Source organism: Falco peregrinus, chromosome 2, assembly GCF_023634155.1.
Source record: "Falco peregrinus isolate bFalPer1 chromosome 2, bFalPer1.pri, whole genome shotgun sequence".
In the NCBI taxonomy this organism is placed as follows: Eukaryota; Metazoa; Chordata; class Aves; order Falconiformes; family Falconidae; genus Falco; species Falco peregrinus.
Window position 1 is genome coordinate 27023011 of NC_073722.1, and position 14728 is coordinate 27037738.

General features: G+C 41.5%; 2 protein-coding genes across 4 annotated transcripts in view; one reads left to right on the forward strand and one right to left on the reverse strand.

Moving 5' to 3' along the window:
- RFC1 (replication factor C subunit 1) overlaps window positions 1-13640 on the forward strand; it is a 43004-nt gene extending 29364 nt beyond the window's left edge. For both annotated transcript variants that reach the window (XM_055797219.1, XM_055797220.1), the window contains 16 exons: window positions 254-361; window positions 860-1039; window positions 1335-1439; window positions 3007-3397; window positions 4425-4534; window positions 6079-6193; window positions 6665-6753; window positions 7806-7943; window positions 8351-8446; window positions 8624-8722; window positions 9171-9325; window positions 9438-9555; window positions 10507-10652; window positions 11101-11314; window positions 12363-12554; window positions 13102-13640. In XM_055797219.1, coding sequence (XP_055653194.1) covers window positions 254-361; window positions 860-1039; window positions 1335-1439; window positions 3007-3397; window positions 4425-4534; window positions 6079-6193; window positions 6665-6753; window positions 7806-7943; window positions 8351-8446; window positions 8624-8722; window positions 9171-9325; window positions 9438-9555; window positions 10507-10652; window positions 11101-11314; window positions 12363-12554; window positions 13102-13197 — 2352 coding nt within the window. In that variant the 3' untranslated portion in view covers window positions 13198-13640. The remainder of the gene's footprint in view (window positions 1-253; window positions 362-859; window positions 1040-1334; window positions 1440-3006; window positions 3398-4424; window positions 4535-6078; window positions 6194-6664; window positions 6754-7805; window positions 7944-8350; window positions 8447-8623; window positions 8723-9170; window positions 9326-9437; window positions 9556-10506; window positions 10653-11100; window positions 11315-12362; window positions 12555-13101) is intronic.
- WDR19 (WD repeat domain 19) overlaps window positions 12569-14728 on the reverse strand; it is a 47139-nt gene continuing 44979 nt past the window's right edge. The window contains exon 37 of one of the 2 annotated variants that reach the window (XM_055797218.1): window positions 12569-12986. The gene's annotated coding sequence lies outside the window, so the exon portion shown is untranslated. Of the gene's footprint in view, window positions 12987-13979; window positions 14159-14728 lie in introns of those variants that run through there. The other variant, XM_055797217.1, reaches the window with a different exon arrangement.

A 14728-nucleotide genomic window follows, 5' to 3' on the forward strand; every position in this document is an offset into this window, starting at 1 on the left:
TGACCATAAATAGTAGGTCTATATTTTTAAAACTCTCAGATGAGTTTTTTAAATCTTTAACAGCAAAAAAACCCTCAAAGCACAAGCACCAAAACTAGAGCAAGCTTTGGTACTGCATCTCAATCTACTAAAAACAAGTGTTAGACCTTAATTTTCCTTCGGTGCTTAAAAGTGTCTTAAACTCTGATGCTTGAGGGTTGGGGTTTTTTAATACATATGATATGCATGTTAATTTTTTCCCCTCCTGCCCAAGTCTGTAAGTCCTGAGGACTCTGAAAAGAAGCGAATTAATTATCAAGCCTACCGAAGCTTCCTTAATCGTGAGGGTCCAAAAGCGCTGGGGTCCAAAGAAATACCTCGGGTAAGTTTGGCTACAGCAGAATTCTGTATGTAGAAGTGTATCATGGACTGACTGTGATCTAACAAGGATCAACTAAACTGTTTACCAACTGGTATTTTTTTTAGAGTAGGAAGTATGCATTGGAAAAAACTAAATTATAATGCAAAGCAGTGACTAATCCAGTACTTGGTTTATGAAGCCGTGATGATGAAAAATAGTTACTGGTCTTAAAGTTGAAGATTGCTGTCATTCCTTTGACTGATGTGTAATGCTTGAAGCACAGAGCATTATGAGTATGAGGAGTCAGATAAACCACGTGTGAAGTTTTGTTGGTAGCAGCTATTCCTTTTAATGACTTTTGAACTTCTAGAACTAATACCTAGCTAGGTATGATAGGCTTATTTTTAATTTTTCATAGGGTACGCGGCATTGTAGGGGGCTAGAAAAAGCTTATGGTGAAGAGGCATTTGATAGCATTGCATTAGGTAATGGTGTTTTCTGCGACCTTCTGCTTCTCAGGGTGCTGAAAACTGCTTGGAAGGCCTGACATTCGTAATTACAGGTGTTCTGGAGTGTATTGAAAGAGATGAGGCCAAGTCTCTGATTGAACGTTATGGAGGAAAAGTAACTGGTAATGTCAGCAAGAAGACAAACTATCTGGTTATGGGGCGAGACTGTGGCCAGTCTAAATGTGAGAAGGTGAGCGTTCCTGTACCTGAGCAAAGTAGGAGTGAAACAGTGAACTGTTCATATCTAACTGTTGATTTTCATCTCTGCCAAAATGAGGCAGTACTACCAATAAAGTGCATGTTAAAAAGGAAAAGTTGCGTAGTGGTTTAGGGCTTTGCTTTGTTTTTATTTATATGTGTATATACACCCACATAGATAAATTAAAAAAACCTTTTTGTTGTGTTCCTAAATGCAGTCATTACTGGAAAGCACTTCGAAGTGAATTATGTAACTCCTAACTTTTTGATTCTGGCTTTTGCTCCAGGCATCAACTTTAGGGACAAAAGTTATTGATGAAGATGGCCTGTTTGATCTTATTCGAACTATGCCAGGCAAAAAGTCCAAATATGAGCTGGCAGCTGAAACAGAGGTTTGTTCATTATAAACTTAGGGGTGGTTTTCTTATGTGTGTGGTTTTTGGTTGGTTTTTTTTTTACTTTGGTCTTTTTTTTAACAGAAAGGAGTTTTGTCTTCTGTTCCAGTAATAATAACCCTGCAATTTTCAATTTGACCTTCTAGGCTAAAAGTTTTGAAAGTGAAAATTTCGTATTTGTGGCTAAGACTTCTACTTGGGAGCTTATAGGGCTTTTCCCCACCTTAACGTTTTTATACTCTGACATTATTCTGTATTTTAGGTATCTGACTGGGGGGGTAATTGTACCTCCTTAGATGGCTTCATTTGTAAACTTTGACTTTTTATTCGTTCTTTGAAATAAGTAATTGTGACTGATACTGTGTCTGATACCCAGACAGGCCCAATATAAAGTTGTACTGTAAACATGAGACAACTTACGTAAACCATGTCTATACGTAACAGATTTTGTCTTTGTGGTACTTGAACTAATACTAGAGGTGATTTTTTCAGGGAACATTGTAAAAAGAGTAACGAGTTTTTTATGTACATTTAAACTTGGTCTGTAATGGCTGATAAAATATTATTAAAATCTGTTAGCTCTAGCATGTTGTGCGTTCGGTATAGCTGTTGCTTTTGGCACTTCTGAAGTGGCTAGACATGAATTGTTGTGTGTAAAGATACTATTGGTGTCTTAAGGAAAAGCAACTCCAAGCTTACTAACTAACTACTTTCACTCCTGTCGTGGTTTCACCCTAGCCAGCAGCTATGCACCACGCAGCTGCTCGCTCAATCCCCACCCTGGTGGGATGAGGGAGAGAATTGAAAAAGTGAGAAAACTCAGCTGAGATAAAAACAGTTTAAGTAAAGCAAAAGCTGCAAACACAATCAAAGCAAGAAAAACTGCTTCTCGTCAGCAGGCAGGTGTTCAGCTATTTCCAGGAGAGCAGGGCTCCATCATACATAATGGTTACTTGGGAAGACAAATGCCATCACTCTGCACATTTCCCTGCTGCCCTGTCCCACCACAACCACCCCCTTCTTCTGTATGTGAGCACCGCTCAGCAATAACTAAAGCATCCTTGCGTTGTTAACGCTGTTTCCAGCACAAATCCAAAACATAGCCCCATACCAGCTCTGTGAAGAAAATTAACTTTACCCCAGCCAAAGCTAGCACAACTAACTGCCTTTGAATTGCTTTGGGTTGAACGCTTTCTGGAAGCCTTGTTTTGCAAGAGCTTCATGGGTGTCTGGCCCATTTGTTCCAACCTGACTGTCATTAGCGTTGCTTTTTTTAAATAATGTATCAGGCTCCGTGAGTAAGGCAACTGCTTTTGGAATGACCAGAACATTTCCTGCCTCTCTTTTCTGGGTTGTGCTGTGGAACCAAGTGGTAATCATGTTTAACAGTGGTTTATTTTTCAGTGGAGTACTACTTCATCTGCTCTTGAAGTTCTATTTATCAATATATAAGCTTTGTTACTTTCTTAAGCACTCCTGTACATGCGTTCAATGACAGTCTGTTTATTTACTGTATAGGTTTTTCAAAATTTCCCTTTAATTTCTTTACCTTTATTTCCCTAAGGCAAAAAAAGCAGCACCTGTAAAGACACCACAGAAAGCAGAAGCTGGAAAAAGGAATTTTAGCCCTCTCAAGAGAGAAGCTGATAATAAAAAATGCAGGTCTACTCCTCAAAAAGGAGATACTGTCAAATCGGCCAAGAAAGAAACGGTTGCTGTTCGAAAGCTTATGGATTTTAAACGGCAGACTGTAGAGGAGAAAGAAGCCTCAAAACCTAAGGGGAACTTGGTTTCTGAGATAAATGAAGACAAAACAGAGAAATTGCTATGGGTAGATAAATACAAGCCTGTATCTCTTAAGGCAATAATTGGACAGCAGGGTGAGCAAAGCTGTGCCAATAAACTCCTCCGATGGCTCAGAAATTGGCACAAGAATACCTCAGAAGATGGACAAGGTGATGAGCGTGGTTAACTTTTCTGTGTTTTTCCATGCCAATCGTGCTGCTTGTTTCCCTGGACTGATAAGGGCCTTTGAGATAGCAGAGAAGCTTAGAAGTCAGGAACAAGGCTGCAGTTGGATGCGTTTTTAGCAGCAGTTGAGCCTGCGTTTTTCTTGTTGAAGCAGTTGTTCACTTGTCTGTCCGTGTCCCCCATCCTTGTCCCTCTGCCCTGCCCGCCCCCCCCAAAAAAAAGAAACCACCAAACCCCCCACAAAACACAAACCAACCCATCAAGCAACCAGAACAGAAAATTCAACCAGAACAGAAAATTGTCTGAAAATATTTTTTTAAGTCTTGTGGTAGTCTCTTAAATGTGTGTGTGGTGGTTTCTTTTTTTTTTTCAAGAAACCAAAATAATCTAGTAGTAATGTATATAATAATGGCTTCAGGTTCAGCCTGCTGAATTCTTTCTTGCCAAGAGAAACATTGACCGGTGCTAATATGTCTGTACACATGGTGAAAATACAGGATAGCAGTATGCCCAAAGGGCTGCTGTCATGCATGGGGAAAATTGTTAAGGTCCTGGTTCTGCCTGACAAGTAGTCCATGTCATTCATAGTTTGTCATGGTACAGACAAGTTTTTTCCTGTGTTTAAAATAGCATTTAAGTTTCACTTCAGCCATAGTGGGTAGTGGGGTTTTTCTGTGTTGTGTGTTTGGGGTTTGGTTTAGTTTAGGGGGTGGTGGTGGTGTTTGTTTTTGTTCTGTGGGGTTTTTTTATGAGGTTGTGAGGAAATTGCTGAAGTGGTTGTATTAATAGCACTTCTGTTGTTTTTCAGTTTACAGTCACTGCAAGTCTTAAACTAAGATGGTTTAAGCTGCTTTTCACCAAATGGTTAGGGATGCAGATATGGATGTGTATTTTTTAATACCTGTATCAGGCCTCAAGTGCGGAAGAATTGTATTGGTGTTTGAATCTTTAGTAGTATGCAGTTTGTTTTGTAATACATACCTAGGTAAAACCTGGAATCTTCTTTTATAGCAAAGACCAATAAAACTGGAGGCAAAGATGATGCTACTGGTTTTAAAGCAGCATTACTTTCTGGTCCGCCCGGAGTTGGTAAAACTACTACAGCTTCTTTGGTTTGTAAGGTGAGTTCATGTTAAGGGTTGTTCCCAGCAGTTTTTGTTATATATTGATTCTTTGTCTGGATACAGGTACATTGTGCAGGTCTATGTCCCCCTAAATGGCCAGGGTCTGCTCCTAGCCTAGTTCTGCCTGCTCATAGGTTAAAATATGTGCATGTTTAGATACCTTTATCAGGTCTAAAGGCAGTGAGAGTGAGAACGTAGCTGTGGGTGTCTGTTTCTTTCTGTTGTATTGAGAGGAAGCGTGTGACAGTATGTTGAACAATTGGAAATGGCTTTCAAAAATTGTGAGTGTTCAACTTAGTTCTACAAGTTAGGGAATATTTGTGCTAAATTTAGTGGGAGTTTTAGTTTTGACAAGCTTTTTGAAAGACTTGGTTCTGTTTTTTATATATCGAACAAAGATATCTTTCCCAGGCTCATTCTAAATTCAAATACTACTTTAGGATGAAAAAAGTTGACAGGGCTATGTGTCAGTCTCTAAATCTGAATTCAGAAATTGGTGTTACAGTAAGTTAAGAAAACCCGTGTTCCACTGCATCATGAGAATCAGCTGAGAACTTCATACTGTGGAAACTAAAGCTAAGTTACTAATAGTGTTGCTGTAACAAGTTACAGGGTTTATTTTGTTCTCTCAGAGTATGATAATACCAGCTTGGAGGGGTTCAGATCTATTGCCCGCTATCTGACCTTTGTGGTGGAAAGGAGTGATTCCTTACCTCAGTGTTTGAGTTGTATAGAGTAACGCCCGATCTTTCCCACCTCTTCCTCCCACCCTTACAGCATGGTCTTTTCTGCTTCTGGTCTCCAGCCTAGCGCTTGCTCACAGCTGGTTGAGATCTCTGCAGAGCGTTTCATCATGTTCCGTAGGAACAGCCAACGAAATATGGGGGGGGGGGGGCGGGGAGCGTGTGTGTGTGTTCAAGCTGCAAGCCCAAGGCTGTGTGCAGTTCACTGCTGCACTGTGGCGTGCCCCTGGCAGGGGAGTTTGCCGATGAAGGAGCAGGTGGGTTAAGTTCTTTCAGGTACTGACATGCAGCCCAGCCCTGTTCTGAAGTGTTAGAATTGCTGGGGGAATCATGTGGTTCCAAGCTGTTAAACAGTTAAAACCTTTTCTGTCCTTCAGCTTTTTGGAGGTACGTGGCATGTTTCTTTCTGCATAAGACTTTGATATGCAGCTGGAAATACCATGGAGCTTAGCCAGTCTTGGCTCGTAGTTCTGTTTTTATCCTTGGTGGTAGTTCTGTTAATCTTTCAGGACTAAATTTGTGCCACTAACTCTGCAAGCCTTCCCCACCCCCCCCACCCCCAATTCCCAGTTCTTAGTTGGGCCTGTCTGTTCTGTGTGTGGTTACAAATATTTTTGAGGTGTAAGAGAAAAGGAGTATTAAGGGGAGGAGGGAATCAAAGCCACAAATTAGTGGAAACAGTGCTGTGTAAGAGCTTTTTTCTGGAACTCTGAAATACTGTTTCTAAGTCTGAATATGCATATGCTCTTTCACTGATGTGTGTTCTCATTTTTTGTGTGGTTTGTGTGTTTGGACTAGGAGCTGGGGTACAGCTATGTGGAGCTGAATGCTAGTGACACTCGCAGTAAGAACAGTCTGAAGGAAGTAGTTGCCGAATCGCTTAACAACACCAGCATCAAAGACTTCTGTTCTGGTATGTCTGTTCTTTGAAGGAAGATTTTCGTTATATTAAGAGTCCGGTTACAGGAGGGACAGAGCTTGCTTATTGTACAACAAACAGTGTTAGGAATTTAACTTGCTCATCATGTGGAGGGATCTCGCTGATAGGGATAGCTTAATTTAGTAGGTTGTTTTATCTCATCTTTAGTTGTAGAATTATATCCTGGTATTAGTCGAATCAGTCATCAGTCTGCACAGACTACTCAAGAACTCTGCAGTTGCTCTTCTGTTGTATGAGACCTGTCTCTTGGAAGATGACACGAGGTTGTAGTCAGTTCTGTTCTGTGAATGTAGGAGATTCATGTGATCAGGAGTCAGAGCAAGAGATTTGTCACCACCTCAGTTGTCTAGGATGGGGTTACCTAACCTATAAAGCATTGGGTAAAACTCTGAGCGAGAACCTATCTTATTGCCATTTCATTTTCTTGTTCATATTCATTTTCAGGCACATCCTCATCAGTTAGCGGGAAACATGTATTGATCATGGATGAAGTGGATGGTATGGCAGGCAATGAAGACAGAGGAGGGATTCAGGTGAAACTGCTATAGTTATTAGCTAATGCCATTGCTAAGAGTACATACCATATATAGCACAAAATATTTCAAGCCAGTCTACTGTCCTCAACCCATGGTCCATAGAAAGTCTCTGTAGAGTACAGTTTCTCTGATCTATTTTAGAAGTCTGTGTTTGTGTAAGAAGAGTTATGCATTGGTAGAGGGGGGGAGGGGAAAGGTACTTCTGTAAAAGAAACCTGGAGTGATGAACTTGGGTGTGTGAACTTAAGTTTTTTCCTGGACAGGGGAATTTATTCTAAGGTCTCTGTAGCTGACATCTATCTGCAGCAGGAAGTTTGTAATCTGGCTGGGACAGTTGCTCTCTTCAGTAGGCAGTAACACTGAGTAAACAATGCGGCATAGGCAGTATTATCCTTTGTTTTCCTTAGCAGCTCCAGTTTTACCTTTTGAAGATTTCCTATGGTCACATACAGTACTTTGACAGTAAAGGGCATACAGATCTTTAGCTCAGGTGTGCAGACACTTGCATTGCAGGAATATGAAACTGAACTTCACCTTAATTAGACTAGGCAAAGTTTGTTCTGGTAAGCCTAATAATGCGGAAGCCTCGGGGTTGAGCTCTTTGGATAGGGAAGAGCTGATGTTTTTACTTCCTGCTGCTTCATTGTGTGCGGCAGGGTGCAGTCAGGGAGGTTTGTGCTCCCTCTGAGCATGGGCTTGGTCAAACCGGCCTTTGGACGAGTGAATCTAGTTCTGCCGGTGGACAGCTGTACTCTGGGCTGTTGATCTTCATTGGTTCATGAAGACTGTTCCAAACATGGTTGCTCAAAGTAGATAGTGGAAGTGGGGAGACAGCAGACTTACTGCAGCTGAATCGAATAGCGAGCAAAAAAGTAGGAGAGGGGCTAGGTTTTCACTCTGTATAAATATGATTACAGTAGGAGTTTATTATAGACTTGCACTTGTCAAGGATCTGATTTAAGGCAGGGAATAAACCAGGAGAATGCTTGGTATGACGTTTTAATAATTGAGTTACTTGATGCAATTGTTGTAATGTGTTTAAATCACAGGAGTTGATTGGTTTGATTAGACACACAAAGATACCAATCATCTGTATGTGTAACGATCGCAACCATCCTAAAATTCGTTCCTTGGTCCACTACTGTTTTGATCTTCGTTTTCAGAGACCTCGTCTAGAACAGATTAAGGTAAGAAGGCTGTGGCTGTATGGGCTGTACTGAATTACCATCAGGAACTTCTGTCTTCACGTGGCAGAACTTACACGGAATTGGAAACATCACATAAAACTTAATGGGTCACCTCAGTGGGTAACTGCCTTTCAAAATGGATTCTGAATTCTAAAATCTGAAAGGCTTTGGGAAGAAAAATTCAATCTTAAATATATCCAAAAATTTCTTTTTTAAATGATCTTGTACTTTTCCTACACTAGTGACAAGGGATTACCTTATGTTTAAGAGCGAAAATTTAAATTATACATTCTATAAAAGAACTAGAAAAATACGGTGATGTTCTTTCATAGACGTGTCAATATGTTCTGTAGGGGGAAGACTTCACAGGAATTCTCTAGTGACACTTCCTCAATTGTATATTACAGGGTGCCATGATGTCTATTGCATTTAAAGAAGGTTTAAAAATTCCACCACCTGCTATGCAAGAGATAATCCTGGCAGCAAATCAGGACATCAGACAGGTCTGTGCCCATTCAGCAGCAGCGTCCATTTGGATAGCACATCATGTACAAGTCCTTGGCTTCAGCTTAGTATTTGAACAGTATTACTGTTTTTATGTGTAGAGATCAGGCTGTCTTCTACTAGTCTCTTCAATTTAAATGCTGTTACGCTACCACATTGTCAATTTTGTTCTTTAGGTTTTACATAATCTTAACATGTGGTGTGCAAAAGATAAATCACTGACGTATGATGAGGCTAAAACAGATGCCAGCAGAGCCAAAAAGGATATCAAACTGGTAAGTGTAAAATACTGGATTGGCTTTTACTGTCGTATTCTGATGTAATCACTAGGCTTTATAGGCATCTCCTGAACTAAAGCACTGATGCTCGAGATGCAGGGAGCTGTCAGATTTGCCACAAATAGTTGAAGAGGAGCAGTAAATACAGGACTGAGTGTGTATTTTGATGTACTGCTGTCTTATGTAAGATCAGTTATGAAGCTCATACTTCTCATCGCAAGTCTTCTGTTTAGGAGATAGTTCTCTTAATATTGGAAGTAAAACACGATTCTGAAAACTGGGAAAGTGCTAGGAAGGTAATACTGAATGTTAAGTTGTACTGATACTGACGAGTCACTGTTGGGTACCATCACTAATCTGAAGTAATTTTGTTGGTGTTGTGCTCTGTCTTTATTGTTTATGTTGACCTGTAACTCACTGACTTCTTGAAATATCATTTCCTTAGGGCCCTTTTGATGTTGTCCGGAAGGTTTTTGCTGCTGGAGAGGAGGTTGCTCGTATGTCTCTTACAGACAAATTGGATCTTTTCTTCCATGATTATTCCCTAGCGCCTCTCTTTGTCCAGGAGAACTATGTACATGTGAAACCAGCTGCCGCTGGGTGAGTTATTCCATACCCTAAACTGATGTAGGCTTTTAAGTGTCGGGGAGTAAAACTAGACTAAAAGTTATCTGGATATTTCTGCTTTCTAAGAGTCAACTTTGTTTTCCAGAGGAAATCTGAAAAAGTACTTGATGCTCCTGAGTAGAGCAGCTGATAGTATATGTGATGGTGATATTGTGGACAAACAGGTTCGTAGCAAGCAAAACTGGAATCTTCTTCCAACACAGGTGAGCACTTCACACTCAAAATTTTGTGTGCTTTATGGGTGTTAGTTTAAAAGACCAATCCCTTGACACTGAGGTTTAGATTAACTTTATGACCTGTACGGTTCACACTTCATGCAGTATTCTCTGTTCTGCTGGTGGGTGGAGCAGTTTCCTGTATTCGTATTGTTGAGCACATGCTGTATTGTGAAATGAAGTCTTCTGAAACTTTGAAAAGCTTGACCCTTCTTTATAAAGCACAGGAGCACATGGCACTTGTCACTTCTGATGTGCAGTTGCAAGCCTATTCTGTTTTATTTATGTGCTTCCTATCCCGCCCTCTCACCAGGCCAGTATTTCTCCCAAAGCACAGGAGGCTGAAGCTTTGTCACTGTGCTTCTGTTAATGGTCACTGAAACATCGACAAGACTTGCCTAAAGGATTATGACTGGCATCAGAGGATGCGTCATAGATTAAATTGGCAGGGACCTCTGGAGGTCATAGAGTTCACCCCCCTGCTTGGCGTGGGTCCAAGCAGAGAAGTGGCTTAGGATTTGTTAGCTTTTTTTTATTTGTTAGCTGATTTTTTGTAGATTCGTGGTGTTCGTTGGAAATGTCTCCTTTACCATGTCTGTCGGCCTGCAGGTTACAGCACTTGCTTGTGTAAAGTCAGCTGTTTGACTGCACTCTAAAGTGGACATGAGAAATGAACAGGCTGCTTTTTTTTTCCTTTAATGGCTTTTACAACCTAGGTAATTTTACAGACATCTTAGAATGTGGTACAAGAGATGAAGGTGTAACCTAAGAGGGGTTGAACAGAAGCAAGGAACCAAAAAAGAGTTTTGTTAAAACAAACTGTTTTTACTGCGGAACGGTATTGATTACCCGCTTTCATGCAGACAAGCAGGGTAGTATGTTGTGGGGTCAGTGAGACTAGTTCATGGTGATTTTTTGGCATGTGTGCTACTTTTTCAGGGTATTTATGCAAGCGTCCTCCCAGGGGAGCTGATGAGAGGTCACATGACCCAGTTTCCTGTCTTTCCCAGCTGGCTGGGGAAATTTTCATCCACAGGCAAACACGATCGTATTGTTCAAGAACTGGCAATGCACATGAGCCTCAGGTAGTACTGGCATTTCTCTTCTGGCTTGTATCAATACTGGGTATTTAGTTCTCATGTAGTTCGCTACCTACTGTTAATTCCTTGCTGGGCTTGGTACAAAGTGTATATCCTGTGAATATGCTTGTATGTTGTTGGTGACGCTTTCTTAGCACTTGATCAGGACAACAACCAGACTGCAAACACTTCTAGTATAGTCAGCAGTCCTGTGACTCCCCCCGCCCCCGAAGCTGTTGTTTCTCGGTCAGGGATGTGTTTCCCCAGACTGCTCAGTGTTTGCACACCTTGCATCAGTTACCCCTAACGCAGGTATGGCAGAAGGAACAGCACAGTACAACTCTTAAGGCAGCTGCTTACCCCTTTGCCAGGGGCCTTACCTCCAGGTTGCTCGTGTTCAAAAGCGAGGGGTGGTGGTTGTGCACATTTACTTACTGTTTTCAATTTGACAAAGAACCCAGACAGGCAAGAGGACAGTAAATATGGAGTATTTGCCGTACTTGCGAGACGCGCTTGTCCAGCCCTTGAAAGACTTTGGAGCAGATGGTGTACAAGAAGCTGTAACATTTATGGACTCTTACTGCTTGGTGAAAGAAGATGTTGAAAATATCATGGAAATAAGCACATGGGGAGGCAAACCCAGTCCTTTTTCAAAGCTGGATCCCAAGGTAAAATTTACCAGTGAATTTTTTCCTTTTCTTCCATATCTTTAAAAAGCGATTCTAGATTCATAGCTGTGGTATTGATGTGCTGCTGAAAGGCTGAAGTTGGTGCAGCTGCCAAACATACTACTAAAAGTTGAGGTGTATGTCCTAGAGATGGTTAGGCTGGGCCTCATTTCAGGAGTCTTACACCTGTTGTTCCTGGCGTAAGGGATCACTGGGCATTGGCTGGGGCCTGGGCACAGAACTGGAACACAGAAGGGACAGGGAAAGCTGGTACCTCTCTGCAAGCCAGCTCCCGGCTACAAGCTGTGTCACCTTCGTGCATAGCGCTGCCTTTGTTACCGTCGTGTAAAGGAGGAGCCACACACAACTGTATTTGTTACAGCGTGGGCACTGAGGTGAGAGGCTGGCTTGCAGCTTGCATCTTTCACAGTCCAGTTAGACTGAGCTGCTAGACCTGGGGGGACTTCGTGGGGTGCTCCTCCAGTACCCAGCTAGCCCGCTTCAGTGGTTGGGACCCTCATCTGGTACCAGGTGAGCTTAAGCTCAAGTCCCTGTTACAAACTAGGCAGGTGTGAGATCTGAACCATGATGTCCCCCATCCCAGGTTAAGTACTCTGGGCGAGAAGATTCTTCTTTGCTGGTAAGTAAACCTGTGCTGCTGTTGGGCGTTTCCCTAGTCTGAATACATTGCTCCAGTGTGGCAGGTGTTCAGTGCTGCGGAGGGTGGCTTCGGCGTAAGGGACTTGGATTAGACAGCAGCAGAACAACAGTGCTGAAATTGCTGGAGGCCGAAGCAAGAAGCATCTGAAGATACGTATGCTCTAGCTGAGGATTATGTGGGACTTTGATAAAATGATCCTTACCATAGAGGTTGTAGATGCTTTCTGTGTCCTTTTGAGAATGTGTCCTCTTCTGCATATCTTTGGTCACATCTTTGCGAAGGAAAGATGATGTGGAACCTCCAGCCAAGAGCTGGTTAGCTAACAACCAACCTTCTCATCTACAGTTCCAAACCTGACGCTCATCATGTTCCTTTCCAACCTAACAGGTCAAAGCAGCTTTTACACGTGCCTACAACAAGGAGGCACATCTGACTCCATATTCACTTAATTCTGTCAAGATATCTAAAAGGCAGTCGGGGTCTGCATCAGCCTTGGGACTGAATGAAGAACTGAATGTGGAAGAGATCCAGTCTGATGAGGATGAGAAAGATACTGTTGAAAGTGACGCAATGATTAAGGTGACAGTTTCCTCAGTGTTAAACTACCACAGTAAACTGCTTTCTGGTTTTTTAAGTTACCTTTTTGGGACTTGTAACATCTGAAGGGGGGAGGGGGGGGAAGTGGACTAGTAGATGCTGAATACATGATCTGTCAACTTCTAAATTAAAAAAGTCTATGATGTTATTTCCATCCATTGCCTTCTGCTTGAACGTTAGACCAAAGTGAGACATCACTGTACACCCCTGAATACTGCATCCAATTCCCAAACTTTGTAATATTTTAGGTGTTGGTGGGGACGGTGCCATTGGTAAGGAGCAACCACAGGCCTTTGCATGGGGTTATCACAGATGACAATTTCAGCCACACCCTTTGTATGTGTTGCCAGATCAGGCCATTAAGACTGAATATTGTCGAGTCTGTACTCTCCATGGTGTTTTAAAACTTCATACCTGAAATGGGAGGGGAAGAGAAGAGAGTTTTTTTCTTTTAATACTGATTGCATTTTGACTTACGCTTTTTGTCAGGTTGCAGTTGGATTTTGAACTGTCTATGTTCTGTTTGCAGAAAAAAACCCCTAAGTCTTCCAAGCTGCCAAAAAGAGAGAAAAATGAAGAAACAACAAAAAAAGAAGGGAAGAGAAAAGAGAAAACAAGACATTAAGCAGAATAAAATCTTGCTCTGGATGTAGCTTTGCTTATCTAACTTTTGGCAGAAACATGAAACAGATCCATTGCTGGAGCTGGGAAAGTAGAACCAGTGTGTTGAAAATGCTCCTCTTATAGAGGTGATGTAGCTACTGTACTCTCACACTATGCCGTGCTGTACTTACTCTTAACGTGCTACAACCTATAAATACCCTTGTGCAACAAACACCAGGGTGCATGAAACATGATGAAAATAGGGTGTTAGTTACCTGATGTTTATGCAAAGTCTTCCTAGGACCCCGTTACTCTCTTTTTTTTTTTTAAATAAATCCCCTGACGTTATGTGGTGAACTCTTGTAAATACTACATGATGCAAAAAAGACCCCAAACCTAAATTGCATATTTGTACATTATAGAAATTAAGTGGTATATCAGATAACAATAAAACGTTTCACAGGAGTCTTTTTCAAAAAGTTTTGGTTACAGTCATGGAGTGTTCTGTCTCTCCCTCTCTTCCAAGGTTTCGGCTTTCCTTTGTGTACAGGATGTGCTTTTCCTACAACTGCCCTTTTTTTCAGTTAGAGACACAGAACAACAGTGAGGGATTTAGCTCCAAAACTAGAGGAGCCCATGCGTGTGAGTTGTATCTTCAGTGTAAGAAATGTTTGATAGAAAATAGTCGTAAAAGTTCAGAACTGATCTTGAAAAAGATAATGCTGAGGGTTTTTTTGTGACTTACAAAACACAGAATGCCCCTTGTTTTGTCTTCGGTGGAGATAAAACACAAATTTTGCTTGGTAAGAATAATCATCAATAATTTTTATTACTGTAATAAATCAAAGTACAAAATTTATCAAAAGCTAAATAGACAAAATAGAAGTGACATGTTTGTTGTTGTTACTACATTCTGGTAGGGAAAAGATGTGTAATCTAGTGATGAAGCTTTCCTTGCTGCTTGCCAGACAACACATGCAGTTCTGAAAATAAACAGAGGTGGTTAGTCATATCCCAAGGTAAAAAGACGGTGATGGCAAACTACAAGGTTTTCTCGGACTGGGGGGGGAGGGGGGGAAATTAACAAAAATAAGGTTAGGATCCAGGTGTGTGGTATAGATGGAGCAGTGGTTTTGTTCTTTGAGATACTCTTACTTCAAGCCAATGCTATGTTCCTGTGACATGTTTTGTTAAACACAGAGGCTAAGGTCCTTAACCTGCATTTTGATCTGTTTCTACTTTGCATCTCTCTCTTCCTATGCTCATTGGTAGATCTGTAGAAGGATCTGAGGATGTGGAGATCTTGAAACTGTTCTCTCTGCTACTGAAGCACAACTGGTGTTCAGGAACACGTTCCAAACCAGAACGTGGTGAAGGTGACGGTGTGATCATAGAGGCAGACTAGTTTAAAGCCTCACAACTGGAATGATTTAATAACCAGGTCGGCTGCAGTAGCAAAACATACTGGTGTCTGTGTGCCTGAGGGAAAATGGAGAACCCAGGCTCAGCTGTACCACCTGAGGTGCAGAGCCAGGCTGTGAGTTAGACTCTTG